This window comes from Myripristis murdjan, chromosome 21 (genome assembly GCF_902150065.1).
Source record: "Myripristis murdjan chromosome 21, fMyrMur1.1, whole genome shotgun sequence".
Lineage (NCBI taxonomy): Eukaryota > Metazoa > Chordata > Actinopteri > Holocentriformes > Holocentridae > Myripristis > Myripristis murdjan.
Window position 1 is genome coordinate 23,246,164 of NC_044000.1, and position 15,498 is coordinate 23,261,661.

Here is a 15,498-nt window from a genome sequence, read left to right on the forward strand (position 1 = left end):
CTCTTTAGAAAATCAGAGGGCGCGGATCATCGTCATTCAGAGGAAATGTCCCCCCCTATACAGTATTTTGAAAGATGTGCTTTTATATTATGCTTGTTGCTCCCTGTAATAGACTGTAAGTACATGTAAATAGGACTAGGGTGTGGGCCAGTTTGTTTGTTTTTTTTATTATTTCCAGAAAATGTAATTATAATTAACCAGTGGTTCAAATTTCACCATTTTCCCCCTGGCCGTAGACTGACCCTTACCCTAGGATTCATCCTAAGTCGATAAGTTTCAGCTCTCCATGCAGATCTGCTTTGCTCTGGCCATGACGGGACATTTCTCTCAGCCCATCACCCCTCCCTACATGTTCTAGTGCACAAGACTAAGCTAAGTTCCTTCCTCTGTTGAAAATATTCGGCCGATTGCTCACTCGGTTCCTCTCTTGTGTGCCTTCCCTCCTTTCTCCCCTCTCTGTTCTTCCCCTTTCGTTCTCGCCCTGCAGTCCCTTATCTTTGACGAAGTGGACCTGTCAGATGCCAGTGTTGCAGAGTCCAGCACGAAGAATGTGAACAACAGCTTCACGGTGAGTGTCCAATGTGGGTTTTTTTACTATGCATGCACACACGTTAGTTAGTTAGTTAGTTAGTTAGTTATTCCTTTATTTCAGACCCAGGGGATCCATATCACAACAAAAAACAGCACAGTAAAAAAGATAAATACAAAGCTATCCACCATATTCAATGTCTAACATACAGATATGTTCGCCAGTGACTCCACAGCTCGCATGCACATGAAAAAAAAGGAGGTTGGCGGGGGACATAGGCGGGAACACGTGTTACGCAGCGAGACCGAGCATCACGTAGTGTGTCAGCCCCTGTGGAGTGTCGACCCTGACGGACAGTGCCGACCATGCTGAACCTCACTAAGCTACACTAAGACATCCAGGCTCCGAAGGTGTAAATGATATTTGTGCAGTATTTGGGATGACTGGAAATGTATTCACATCCCGGGCCCGTACGAGCTCCAAATATGCAGCATAAATGCGTGCGTTGTAAAATACTCTGCGTGGCTTGCAACTTCCAGCTGGAATACGTAATTTGATATATCGACTTGAAAACTTCAGTGATTGATGGTGCATTGAAGCATCTAGGCCAGGGGTGGCTGTTTCAATTAAAATTGTAGGAGGTACGGTTACGCAAAGTTGCTCGCAGCAAAGGTCCGAGCCATCCTGTCTAACTTTCCTTGTGATTTGTAGGCTTTTGTGGATGCAGTATTGAGGGTCTATATGTCTGTATAGGTGTGTATAAAATGTGATAACGTACAGTTCAAAAATAAGTACCTTTCCCAGCCATTCTTATATGATGTAAAAGTAAGGAGAAATAATTAAGCAGCACAAATAAAAGTATCAAAATGTTTTCCTTAAAACTAAAAATGAAAATAAAAGTCTTTATCCTCAGCGTTCATCAGGAATCCACCAGTAACACTGACTGGATGAAAAACAAAGTGATTATTTGAACAAATAAGAATTTATGTTTAACACATATTTAACATTTTTCTTTTCTTTTTCTCTTACATTTGCTTCCCTCTCTCACCGAACGCAAGCACTTCCTGTTGTGCGGTCGCCGGGTGAGATGATTGAGTGATTTAAGTAACAAGACACACAGTTGCAGTCGCCACAACAAACCACAGAACTTATAAAAGGTTACAAACTGTTTTTTTGGTCCACGTGGCTGATACTGACCTCCTCGTTCCACTCAGATTTTTGTATTTTAGGCCTATTTATTTTGCTAGGATGCCACTTGACGATCAAAGCGAGAGGCAGCAACACACACCGACACACTGACACCTGTCACGTTCCTGTAGAGTTCAGTACAAAACTACGGCCCCTCAGACCTGCAAGAAAAAGCTGATAGAGACCACACATTTTGGCCTACACGGGTCTCAGGTGTGTAATAATTTTATTGTTTAAATCATATGTTTAAAAAGTAAAGAATTAAGTTGCAAGAGTGTTATTTAACCAAAAAGATAAGACAAGATAAGATAAGATAAGATATTCCTTTATTAGTCCCACAGTGGGGAAATTTCCAGTATTACAGCAGCAAAGTGGATAGCAAAATATGAAGCATAATAAATAAATAGTAACAAGCAATATAAACACTATAAGCAAGGAATATAGAACAATTTACGTAATCACACAATAAAGTGAACAATAAAGTGAAAATGCATGTGTGCTGTCCCATTTTCCTGTTGCATTATTTGGACAAAGCCGCGTGGTAATTCAGATTGACAGGCAATGACATCATTTCGCAGATCCTTTTTTTTCCCAGAGCGACTTTCAGTTTCTGTAGTTGCTCGGTGACTGTAGCGGATCAACACTGAAAGTCGTGGCAAAGCATTTGACTTGATTGCAAAAAAGTGTATTTATTTAACAAAAAGAAAATAGAATAGTCGATTCATCACGCAGGATGGTCGAATCTGATCCAACCGGGGGAAATCATGAGTCGCGGACATGCCTTGATTTGGTTGTTGTTATTTTCGCGTCACTTTTTCCAGCTGTATTCACTGAATGCTGTGGTCATTTTCAGTAGCGGATGTGTGGATGAGTGAGGTTGTGCGGATGCTTTGGACACAGCGGCGGTACGGACTTGACCTCATCTGCACTCAGGCGCTGTCGGTGCTGTGTGTGTGTGTGTGTGTGTGTGTGTTCCCGTATCACTGAATTGCATCTCAATTAACTAAAGTGATGGTTCCTTGACCTGACAGTTGTCTAAGAATCAGATGACAGAGGAATGCACGGTTTTGTTTCCTGGTAACAGCCTTTACTAACACTGGCGAAATTTGAGCGTCTGCACTTTTGTGCTACTGATACTGATATCCTCATTTTTCTCTCGCTCCCGTTCCCCAGAGGGAGATCAGAGGAAAGGCTCGGCTACTGAACAGCAGAGCCGGTATGGATTCTGGGTGGTGCTCAAGGACACTTCAGTAGGGCGGGTGCTTGCGGCCGTGTGGACTTTGACTTGTGTCCTTTGAGTGAAGGACAGCCTCTCTGCTCACTAGACAGTTTTTAGCTCCGAACAACACACAAGTGATTATTTAAGCTGCTTTGACCAAGTTGTATGAAATGTCATAGTTGCTCCTGTGAGTCACATTCATTTTGTAGCAGGGGCTGAAATAGTTTTTTTTTTTTTTTGTGTGTGTGTGAAAGGAACGACGTGCATTCATGTGTCACCTGTGCTCCGGCCGGCGATTCATCAGTGTTACACAAGAAAACAGGAGTCATCCTTCAAGCGAAATGAAAAGCCTTGCATATTGCACACCTAGGAAATGCCAAGCCCAGTTATATTTAGATGATATTTTGATACATCAGGACCTTTCCCGGCATTGCTCATATCGTTTTTGTCACACACACCGCTCCTGGCAGATGCGTGGGGGAGAGAACAAATGATGTTGCTATGAATGGATACACGCTCGGGAAGGCATGACCGGCCGGACTGGATGAGCGTGTGTGTGTGTGTGTGTGTGTGTGGGAGGTGGAGGGTAGTAAACATGAGTGTCATCAGTGAGGATGCGAACAGACAGGGAAGGAGTGAGTAGGGGCCTGTCCTTTCTATAAATGTCTGCCCTCTCCCCTGGTGCTGCTATAATAAGAAACGAGGAGGAGGAGGGAGGCAGGAGAACGGGGCCCCGAGGAGAGCGTGCAGCTATTCTTAGCATCGCCTTCAGCGCTTCACTGAGCACGCTCGGGATGACTCGACTGCTGCCGTATTCATAAGATGTGTGCCTGTAATATGTGTGTGTGTACAGTTGTCAAGGGTGTGTATGCGTGCCGGGGCACGTGTTCCGGGGGTGAACGCACACGCTGTGTTGTGTTTCTTGCGAGGCGGTAATGGAGTGAAAGCCGAGGCTCCGGAGCTGAGATCAGCATGTCCTCATGAGCAGCATCCCACAGAGATGATGAAGGGAAGGGAAGGAGGTGAAAGAGACGGGCCTTCAGGGGGAAGGGAAGGGGGGAGAGAGGGAAGGCATGAGGATTTGGAAAGAGGGAGAAAGAAGTCTAAATGGAAAATGTGCAAGAAGAAGAAAGATTACAGGAATAGCCAGTAATTAGGGATGGGGCAATTATTGGTTTTACTATAAACTGTGCTAAAAAAATTCAGCGATTAATTACACCATTTCACATTTTAAGTTTTTTTTTAAGTTTTTTTTTTTTTTTTTTTTTTTTTTTTTTTAAGTTGTGTTTTTTGTGGTGTCAAGTATAAATCAGTCAATTGTTCTTATATGTCTAACCTGCTGACAGCACATTTAATGTGTTTTTATGTGCCGTGTGTATGCATGTTCCCCTTGCCCATTACACTGGATGACGTGTATTTCCTTAATATAAATACATGTTTCATCCAAGTCATTGTAAACATGTTCTATTTACGTAAGTAGTATGGTTATGTTGTTTACTTAATCTGACAGTTTATGATTTACAGCTCATAGTGCTGATAATTAACAAAACATGGTGAAATGATCTCAGTGAGTATCAGTAGTTATTTCATTTTTTTTTTTTTAGCATATTTTAACAATACCGCCATAATACCGAAAAAAAAGCCATTCTAAATTTGGTTACAGATGAGAATTATAACAGAATTATGATTTTGTGATTTTCAAATGTCCCATCTCTGCTTGAGGGAGAAGAAATACAGAGTGGGATGTCGGAGGGAAGGAGGCAGTGAGGTAGAGCGGTGGAGGAAATCCTAGTGTGATGTCACAGCGTTACTGACTGCACGCTGTCACACATGCACACACACACACACACACACACACACACGCACGCACTCTGTCTCCCACACACACACACACACAACACTCCCTGGGGAAGGGTAGAGGGATGATTTAGCAGGAGGAGATAGAGGGAAAAAAGTAGGAGGCAGAGAAGAAGAAAAGAGAGGGAATGGAAAGGGAAAGAAGACAAGAGGTGACACGACTCCGGCTTGAAGAGGCGGGCAGGAGCGGTGAGATACACCGGCGAAGGTAGTGTGACATGTTGAACGGTAATTTGTGCATTCACCTGCAGAAGTCTGGAAACACCAAGACTCTCTCTCTCTCTCTCTCTCTCTCTCTCTCTCTCTCTCTCTCTCTTTCTCTGTCTCTCTCTCTGCAGTCCAGACACACTCACACACACACACCGACAGGGGGAGACCGGGCTTCATCGGATAGCTTATATGATTGTGCATGATTGAGAGAGAGAGAGAGAGAGAGAGAGGGAGAGGGAGAGAAGAGGGGAGAGAGGGAGACAGACCACTGCAGAGGAGGGATTGCAGGGCTTTGGCTGTGCGGAGTGATTCCAGGTCTCCCTGTGTGACTGACTGACTGACTGACTGTGTCTGTCTGTCTGTCTCGCCGCCTGTCCTTTTATCTGTCTGTCTGTCTGTCTGCCCGTCTGTCTGTCTGTCTGTCCTTTTCCGGCCGGGGATGAGTGATGCTGGCGTCCTCCATGCAGGTTGGTGCTTCTCGCGTCGGCGCGGCGGTGTGGCTTCATGTTCCTGTGTGTTTGCACGCTGTGGATGTGTACATACACACAGCGGGTGTGTGTTATATGTACCTGTATGTAAATGCTCTGAGCTGAGTGGAAGTGGTTTGGCAAACTGTGGACGGGGCACCGGCGGGCGTCCTCTAACGGGACCCCCCCGTGGTAACGAGGAATAGATTGATTTCACAATCCTAACGAGAGAGTGTGCATGAATGACTTCTAGATCATTTCACGTTCAATGCTGTTTTCTCCACATGTGCAGTGTAGACACTCATGCATTTATAGTTAATCAGTTAATTGAAAAAAAAAAAAAAATCTCCTTATATGGGGTGCTTGGACAAAATGCTATTCAAAATGGGTGTGGGGTTTATGTTTCTGTTTATGTGCCAGTCAAATAGCTGACAACCCCCTCCCTGCTGCTCTTTTTGTGCAGTGTGCGTGTCTGCATAGTAACTGTCCTCTGTTGATCTGGATGTGTGTGTGTGTGTGCGTGCATATGTGTGTGTGTGTGTGAGTGTGAATGCATGCTCTGCGTCACCGGCGAGGGGAGCCTGTGTGAATATGCGATGAGGCAGTCTTGCTGTAGTGAGCGAGGGGAGCACCTTGAGGTCCATGTGAGCTCAGCTCAGCCCCAGCCCAACCCCTCGCTCATCACAGGCTCTGCAGGGATACGCCGCCTCTCTCCCTGACTCACTCGCTCGCTCGCTCACGCTTATTGGATTGGCTCGGTTATTACTGTCCACTTCAAATCCCCGAAATTAATGTCGGGGAAAGTCAGATCAGATTCCAATTGTGCACTTGCATCAGCGGCACATCAGCGCCGTGATTTATGGTTGAGCTAATATCAAGTGTTTTGCGGGAAACAGCAGACACAAGCCGTGCATGTAGGCGTGTGTGTGTGTGTGTGTGTGTGTCTGTCTGCGTCTGTGTGTGTGTGTGTGCTGTAGAGAGAGAGGTAGAGCAGCTGTGACAGTTCCGCTCCACCTCCTGTTCTATTGTGCTGCAGGTCCCAATGGATACAGGATGTAAGCGCCACTGTCACCAAGCCTGTGTGTGTGTGTGTGTGTGTGTGTGAGTGAGTTTATGTGCAAGTGTATGTCTGCAAACAGTGACGGGTGTCCCAGCCTGTTGGCGGTGAAAGTCAGCGTGTGTGTCTGTCAGATACATTAGCTAATGATATGGGAGCTAGCCCTGCTGCTGTTGTGGACTGGACTGGGAAGTAATACAATGGAGACACACACACACACACACACACATACACACACACACACATCAAAAATTCAGCTGTAACAAGTCTCATATTGAGTGTTAAAATCTTTTTTTTTCTTTAAACAAGTGAAAAAAATCTTCCAGTGGGATGAGATAATCCCACTTGTTTCCAGTGCAGTTTCTCTTGTCTCATGAAGTATAAATATGTTGAGACAAGGCAGAATAAGGGAGATTAGCCCACTAGTGTGAGACTAAAGATGAGATGTGCTTATTATCAAACCAGCTCTGTGCTACTTGCTTCTCCACCCACACTAATAATGGCTAATAATGCTAATGATGAAATTAATAAATATTCTCATCATTTCCAGGTGGAGGTGGTGATTAGAGCCTCACTTGATCACAGATGGAGTCCTGTCAGTCATCAGGACTATCACTACATGCAAACACACACACACACACACACACACACACACGTTCCTAATCTATTTCCTAATCTGACTTGTGACCTCTGCAGTCGTGAGGTCAGTCATCAAAAGAGGTTTTCCACCCTCGAGGGATACCTGTGGGCTATTTTAGGAAACAGCCGCTCTTGTTTCCCCTGGCAACCGGTACGATCACTAGCCCGTACCAGACACACACACACACACACACGCAGACGTGAACGTGCATGCACACACACACACAATACACCCACAAGGAAGACAACATGATTTATGTCCGCAGGGATGCATATACAAGCGCATATACATTCACTCACACACACACACACACACACACACATGCATACGCACACACACATCTTTGCGATTACTGTACTGTTTATTAATTTTTGACAAAATGTGCTTATATATATATTTATGTGTGTGTATATATATATATATACATACATATATATATATATGCATATGCTGAAATAATATATGCCGAAATATATGCTGAAAGGCTGTTATTGTAAAGTGTTTGGGAGTTAAACCTGTACTCCAATGCTGCATACTTGCACAAGCATGTTAATACATGTTCTCTCTCTTACACACACACACACACACACACACACCGATTTAGGAGTTGTCGTCTCCAGTTACATAATAAAGGAGGAAGAATGCTAATGTGATTAGCCTGAACATAAAGCGAGGGCGAGGGAAGGACTTTGGCCATCACTCTTTTTTTATCACTTTATTTCTCTCCTTCCCTCTCTCTCTCTCTCCCTCCTCTCTCTCTCTCTCTCTCTCTCTCTCTCTCTCTCTCTGTGTGGGTGTGCGGGAGCGGGCAAGAACTCAGTGTAGACGACTGTTTTCACGTTTCCTTTCCCCTTTTCCCCACTGCGGTGCCTGTTCTTTGTCTCTGGTTTCATAGACCTCAACACCTCTTTTCACTGTCCTTGGGCTGAGCATGACTAGTCTACTTTAGTGAGCGGAGGGTTACGGTGTCTGTCCCAGCTGCACCGGCCGGGCCACCTCTCTCCCTCGGGAACGGCTTCAGGTGTGTACCTGGAGGCCACTTTGACAGTCAGAGGTGTGCTGTTAGCGGCACGGGGGAGCAAGTCAGTCAAGGAAACACTGACTCAGCTTCACCAACGACTACAGCAGCGGTGGTGTTTATGAAGAATGAAGCGTTTTTTGTTTTTTTTTTTTTCAGCTGATTGAAAGTGGAATCTGGGTCAAGGAAGTGTTTGTCCTGACGGGGGGGTTCCCTGTCAGCCCTGGTAACCACGGTAACCATTTCCAGTGCACCCCTGTCTATCGAAAATGAGGTAGATTTGGAAAAGTGGTTGGTTCAGTGAAAATGATTGCATTGGGCTGTAAGGATGCTGTGTTGAAGCTCGTCTTATTATTCATGTGTTTGACTTCACCGGCAAAAATCCTGGATGTGGGCTATTTCAGGAAACAGAGACAGTTCCTATGTGGTCTGTGCAAGCGCTGAGAGTTGCCGGTGCTTTGAGTGTGGAAATATCAGTCACAAGCCCAAATAAAGAGAGAGACGGTACCAGGTCCACTGGCGAGGCAGGGGGCCCGACTGAAGGCCCCCCAGCAGCCACTGTGGCCGAGGAGGAGGGCCCTGATTGACTTTTGATACAAGCCGAGGTTTAAGTTTATGCCTTTGCTATTGTTATGCTTATTGTTTTTATGTATTGCTGAATTGTGGCAGGGAGAGGATTGGCTTTTTTAACAAGCTTATTGAGGCTTTTTTGATGGCTTTTTTTTTTTTTTTTTGGTGATAATGATTCCTAGTGGGAGGGGATCGGACCTGCACTCTAGACTTTACTGTAGAGAGGAATGGAGAGGAGCCACACCCGTCCTCTGCTGCAGTGTTAAGGGAACGGTTCAGTTTCAGTTCGGTTTGTTTTGTACATGAAGGAAAAAAAACTACCATCTTTAATGTCTTATTTGCAAAAAAAACATTTTTTGATTCAGAGAATAGGGTTAGAATAACAGTATGAAATCAACAAAGGCAAAAGTCTACTCAGACTATTTAAAACAGGGCTGAGCTGGGAGTGCAACTCTGGCGAGACACGGGTTACCATGGTAACAGCTGAGTGTGCTGGCAGCAGCGGGTATGGAGTGGCGGTAACGGTGAAGCGGTAAAGCGGTGAAAGCAGTAAACCAGAGGAGGCCGGAGAGACGCCCCCGCAGCGAGGCCGCCTCCTGGCCGGTGAGGGTTTGGACCGGGCCCACGTCTCCTCGCCGGTGGGATGCGAAGTGGCAGTTTGTTTATTTTTGTTTATGTAAAAAATGTGCATGACATAACGTAAACATAACATTTTTATATTATCGTTCCACCCTCAGAATGAACACCTATCCTCCCTCTGCAAACTGTTCTGTTCTGTTCCAGTCGTTTTAGCCTCCCTCGTGTTTTTTCAGCCTCAGCAGTGCACACGCATTTTTTATAACAACTTCTTGTCTCAGAGGAGCGGCGTTACATTTAAATATAACTTCCTCTGATGACAAAATATGGTATTATTATATCCATGTGATGTCAGCCAGGCTTATTGTTTGTATGAGTGAAGGAAAGTCTAAATTTCATGCAGGCAGGTTTTTTATATATATGAATAAATTATCAGATATTACCTCTATTTGGATTAGACACGAGAGACTAAAGTGGCGAGTAAAGATCTGTGTTTTTTGCGTTAGTAGAGATGGTGAGGTGTTCGTGTGCCATGGACGTAGACAGTTTTGTGCTTGTTTATGAAGGGAGGGGTCTCTTTTTTTATGAATTAATAAAAGGACACTTTAAAAATCAAAGCCTGTTCATCTCTCTCTCTCTTTCTCTCTCTCTCTCACGCGCACAAGAGAAAATGTTTTCCTTTGAGTCCTTGTTGCTGCTGAACACGCAGCTCTCTTCCAGTCCCACCAGATATTGATTAGAGGTGCCGGACTCAAGCAGCAGATTGATAGATTATAGGAGTGATTAAGCTGATTGATCAGGCTGCCGGTTGTTATGTCAAGCCGATGTTTCAAGGTCAAGATGCAATACATCAAACAAACCAGCCCCGAGCCCTCACTTTCATCTGATTGTGACTCACAAAAGCTTAGAAGCAGGTGTGCATGTGTCTGTCTGTCTGTCTGTCTGTCTGTCTGTCTGTCTGTGTGGGCTGTTTCCTCTCATTAAATAAGAAAGCAGAAAGCGTGTCGCCTCCCACAAACGATGCACTCATGTTGTTTTGACTTGCAGCTGTTTGCGCCCCTCTTGCATGGATCAGGATATTTCTATTTTTGAAAGTGCAAGCGTGCGTTTCCCCTTCGAGTTTTGCAGAAATCCGGGCAGCGGCGGTGTGTGTGTGTGAAGGATCAACAAGCGAACGGACAAACAGAATGTAAACGAAAAGACACCCTTCACTGTTTGTGAAAATAATCCGCCTGGTGTTCCCATGCAGGCCCAAATGTTCATTTTGTTTTTTGAAACTGAAGATGATGCTATCTCATGCCATCTCATGTTATCTCATGCTAAACAGAAGAATGATTTCCATACCTCTGTTGTATTAAATTAAAAAATAATAGCCTGATAATATCCATTCAACAAATAGCATCAAAAACAGTGTTTATGGTCAAGCTGCCTCCAAAGACACTCTCATATTCAAGCCCACTTTCTATTTATATTAGCATACATTAATAAAATTCGTTTTTAGGGATGTCATGAACAACATTAGACATATTCATAACATTTAACATTAGCAGGGGGGCTCTCCTGGTAGAGCGTGTACCACTCGCTAAAGCCCCTCTCTCTCCCCTGCCGTTGTCTCTCTCTACTGTCACAATCAAATAGAGCAGAAATGGCAAAAAAAAAAAAAAAAAAATCTTAACCCTATAAAGCCATTCATATCATATATGATACACATTTTCAATTCCGTTTTTCATTTTCAGTTTAATCAATACTTGACCAAAATACTGTTGTATACCTTTGAACACTTCCCCTGTTCACCCTGGACCATACCATTGGCACTTCAAGTACATATCATATTTCATACACCAGAAAGGTTGTGTAATAACATATTTTTTTATTTTTTTATTATATATATATATATATATATATATATATATATATATATATATATATATATATTTATAGGGTTAAAAAACATCAGCAGGGAAGATGTTTAGGCAGAAAACCCAGTTGAGGAGTTGGTTTTTCAAAGGTAGTAGTATGCAAGATTAGCTGCAGACAGATACACACACACACACCTACACATACAGATAATACTGGCATTTTCAATATCAAATTGGCATTTTACATCGCTTGATCCTGTCCAGACTTTTAATTTATCCTGTTCATTCATTTATCCACTTAGAACAAATTAAATGTGCTGCAACAGTTCAGAATTTAACAAAACTGCCGTTCAGCTTTCTTCAGTTTCCTAGAAAGGCACTTCTGCCAGTGATGAAATATAAACCGAGGCAAAGGAAGGGTCAGAATCAAGGAGAAGGTTGAAAGCATTGGAAGACAAGCTCCACCAAATCATTAAAATTTCCCATTTTCTGTATCCTCTTACTGAAACTGTTAACTAAGCTGTATCTTCCTGTATTATGACAGCGTCTTTGTCTTGCCCTCTAACTGCCTCATATTTTCTTGTTATTTTTGAGAAACATGCTTGACCTTTAAAATCCTCTTGTCTTAATCCACTAAGATGATGCCTGGCTAGTACCCGCTAATGAAAGCTGGCTGTATGCGCATATATTTTCCCCTCACTGTTTTTTTGAAGCATTTTCTGTACTTGCCGTGCAGAAAGGTCCCCCGATAACTCTGGTGTTTTCAAAATCAGCTAATGAAGGAGGCAACATTCGCTTGTTAGCTTTTTGTTTTGTGATTTTAATGTCAAAGCTATGCGGCATATTTCCTACTAATTTGTGGCCCCATTTCGTCACCCAGAATCAAGTCTTTTTTTACGTTCATGCAGTTATGTGAAATTGAAAATGGTGTTAGTGATCACATCACCAGAAATTGGTCATCCTAAGTTGTATATGGTATGCTTCTTCAAAATATGCAAAGACATGAATGTAAGAGTGGTGGAAGTAGAACACTTGTTTGGCAAGTTAGAGGGATGCAGTGTCCATTTACCATGTTTCAATTCCCTAGGCCACTTAATCTGCAAGTATCTTCGTCATAGACTCATGTCCACTGGATTAAATCCATTTCTTGTGAAAACCAATTTACTGTATGTCCACAAGAGGCAGGACAATGTTGAATTAAAACTGATTTCAACTTGATCTTGAATTCAAACTGTACACAAACATTATTTCCTGCAATCTTGATGTACACATTCACACAATTTATCCAGCACTACCTCTTGTTCAGCTTTTCTTGTAACATGTTACACTCAAAAACCTTCATGAAATTAACTTTTTTTGGATTCATTGGGTGCGACATTTACTCATCTTTTAGCTTAGGCACGTAGTATCACACAAAGAAATTATTTGTCGTCTTATAAATTTAATATGGGTAACATGGTGAACTATAAGAAAAAAGTCAAGCTAGAAAGGAGAAAGTGAAGTTTGTTGATTATCATAGTTATAATGGCAGAGTTGTATTATAATTCGTATTGCTTTTCGGTAGATGTGGGCGGTGTGAGTGATTTTGGATCTGAGAGGCAGTTTCTGTTGGGCCCTTCCACGAATATGTGGCGGGAAAATGGCTTTTATGTTGATATTTACGTAATAACATAAGCACAGCTGAACTGTAATTGCAGTTGAATTGGTTTGTGTGTGTGTGTGTGTGTGTGTGTGTGTGTGTGTGTGCTTATTGGGTTGGCTGTCCGGTAAGGGCTGATAACTGATATTCATGGTAATCACATTTCTTCCATCTGTGTGGCTCAGTGGAGCTAGTTAAGTGAACGTATAGGAAACACTGTAAAGTTCCCTATCCACTTTGCCTCAGAGCAGTGTGGATCATGGTCTTTAAGAAGTGCACCAGAGCTGCTGTGTCTCTTCATTAGCCACATGTGGCTGGAAACCAGATGGTTCGCGAGCTACTGTTGTCCTCATGCGGAAAGAGAGGCAGTGTTCGAGCAGATGGAGTTTATCAGCATCACACACACAAACACACACACACACACATACACACACACACACACACACACACTCTCACTCCTGTATTCACACACGTCTGCAGACACACATTCATGCGCATTATTGCACAAACTCTCTTTTGTCTTTGCAAAATGGAAATTTGCATTATCCACACACACACAAACACACTCTGAGCGACGTGAGAGTGTGTTGTCTGGCTGCTGTTTTACACACCTTGTAATGGCCTCAGGTGCTGCTTCCCTAACCAGGGCTGAGCGCTGAGCAGAGAGACAGCCAGAGACATGGAAGAGAGTGGAATATCCTTTTGAAACTGTGAGCGAGACATGGACAGGCTCGATTCCTGCTTCAGCTGCTGCAACGTCATTTATGGGAAGGGGAATACACTTGAATGAATGAATGAATGAATGAATGAATGAAAGATTTTATTTTTGAACAAGTATACAAACACAAAACAAAAACAAACAATATATATCTGTTCATTTTACATACCGTATTTCACCAATTAATCACCGGGCCGCAAATAGCCGCCGGGTTCTTATAATCGCCTGGGGTCTGCACCCATTTTGCGTATTAAACGCCCACCCGAATAACCGCCGGGGCGATTATTTGCATTATATTGAGGTAAACCCAAAATAAGGCTACTCACCTTATTTTTGCAGCAGTAAACAGTTAACCGCACAATAACTGTGCGGCACTTCCGTTTTCTGTCAAAATAAGAGAGCTAGCTAACGTTAGAAAAAAAAGGATGTACCGTAATCTTAAATCGACCGACTGTAAATATGTTGGACAGTAACTGTGATCACAATAATGGCCTGGTGCAGGTCTGTCTAAAAATAAATAAAGGCCTGCAGCGAATAGCCGCCTGGTTCTTTTAAACGCCCGGGGTCCAAGTTTTGCGTATTAAACGCCCAGGCGATTAATTGGTGAAATACAGTATATAAATACAAAAGATAAAAAAGGCAACAAAAAGAGAAACAGATAAACAATACAGTGTATCCTGTTCTATTCTTCATAACTGATGTAAATGTATTCTATATAATTCAATACAATTGTAAATATAAATACATATAAATATACAATATATACTATACTATACTAAACAAATACCATATAATATACCATTTCTACTATTTTTTTTATTTACATCCTACACATACTCCCAATTAACACCCTTCCTCTTCCAGATATACTTCACTTACTTTAGCTGTTCATGCTGTTTTTCTTTGAGGGTGGAAGGTTTGTGTATAGGCGTTAGGACGTGTGGATCAGGCGATCACACCCATATCCAGTTACTGGCAGTAAGGATATAATGGCTCTCCAATCATTAAGTGAAAACAATGGCCGCTGTCTTTGTGGGAAAAAAGGAAAACAACAAAAATGTATCACCCATAGTGAGGCAATAATAAGAATACAGTGCCAACAGTTATAATAATAAATAATGCAAACAAAGGAGGATGTATTCACTGACTCCAGGATTTGCTATCTCTCTCCAACTTGTTACAATATTTCCATATTAAAAAAAAAAAAAATTCAAATCAAGGCTGCAATTTTGGCAAATTACATCCTGACAGCCTATAAAGCAATCCAGTCATATCGTATGTCAACAAACTGTGTTTCGTCTCCATGTGTGGTTCAGCTCATCTCTCATCTATAAAACAGTAAAAAAGCATTAAAACAAGTTCCCTGGTTTATATTAAAAGGAGTCTTTAGAGCCGTGCGTGACACTGTGATTTGTCAAAAGGGACGATTTTGACAGCACAAAGGGAAAGAGGGAAAGTATAAATATACAGTGGCATATACCAATACCACTATCATTATTAGTACTGCTACTGTTAATGCTACTACTACTTCTAAAATTGCTGCTACTGCTAAAACTACTACTCCAAGTAAAATGAATGCTGCTACAACTGAAGCTGCCCTTACTTCTATTATCACTACTATAACAACTTGCAAAGTGTTTTCCCCAACAAAGCTACAGAGACAAAAGTCCATACTTGTGATATCAAAACTGTTCAGCATTTCTTTCCATTTTAAAATTGTAAACCTTGTGAATGATCTTCCTCTGGAGGGTCCTAAGCCAAACGAGGAATAATTCACTTTCAGTTTAATTCACTAGAAATTGCTGTACGACATTATTTTAGCATTATGGTTTAAGCTCATCGCTTTGAATCTGTTTGTCAGTGTTCATCGCTAAGCATGAAACAAATATATTTTCATTATTTCATTATTTTAGGGCATAGTCTTTTCAAATGAGGGTCCGGGGCTTAGCAA

The 15,498-nt window shown here is 42.5% G+C and overlaps 1 protein-coding gene across 1 annotated transcript in view; it reads left to right on the top strand.

Annotated features, from left to right (window-relative positions):
- The window catches only part of dgkh (diacylglycerol kinase, eta), a 70,731-nt gene that overhangs the window by 20,666 nt on the left and 34,567 nt on the right, over positions 1-15,498 (top strand). The window contains exon 4 of the mRNA XM_030080681.1: positions 488-568. Coding sequence (XP_029936541.1) covers positions 488-568 — 81 coding nt within the window. The remainder of the gene's footprint in view (positions 1-487; positions 569-15,498) is intronic.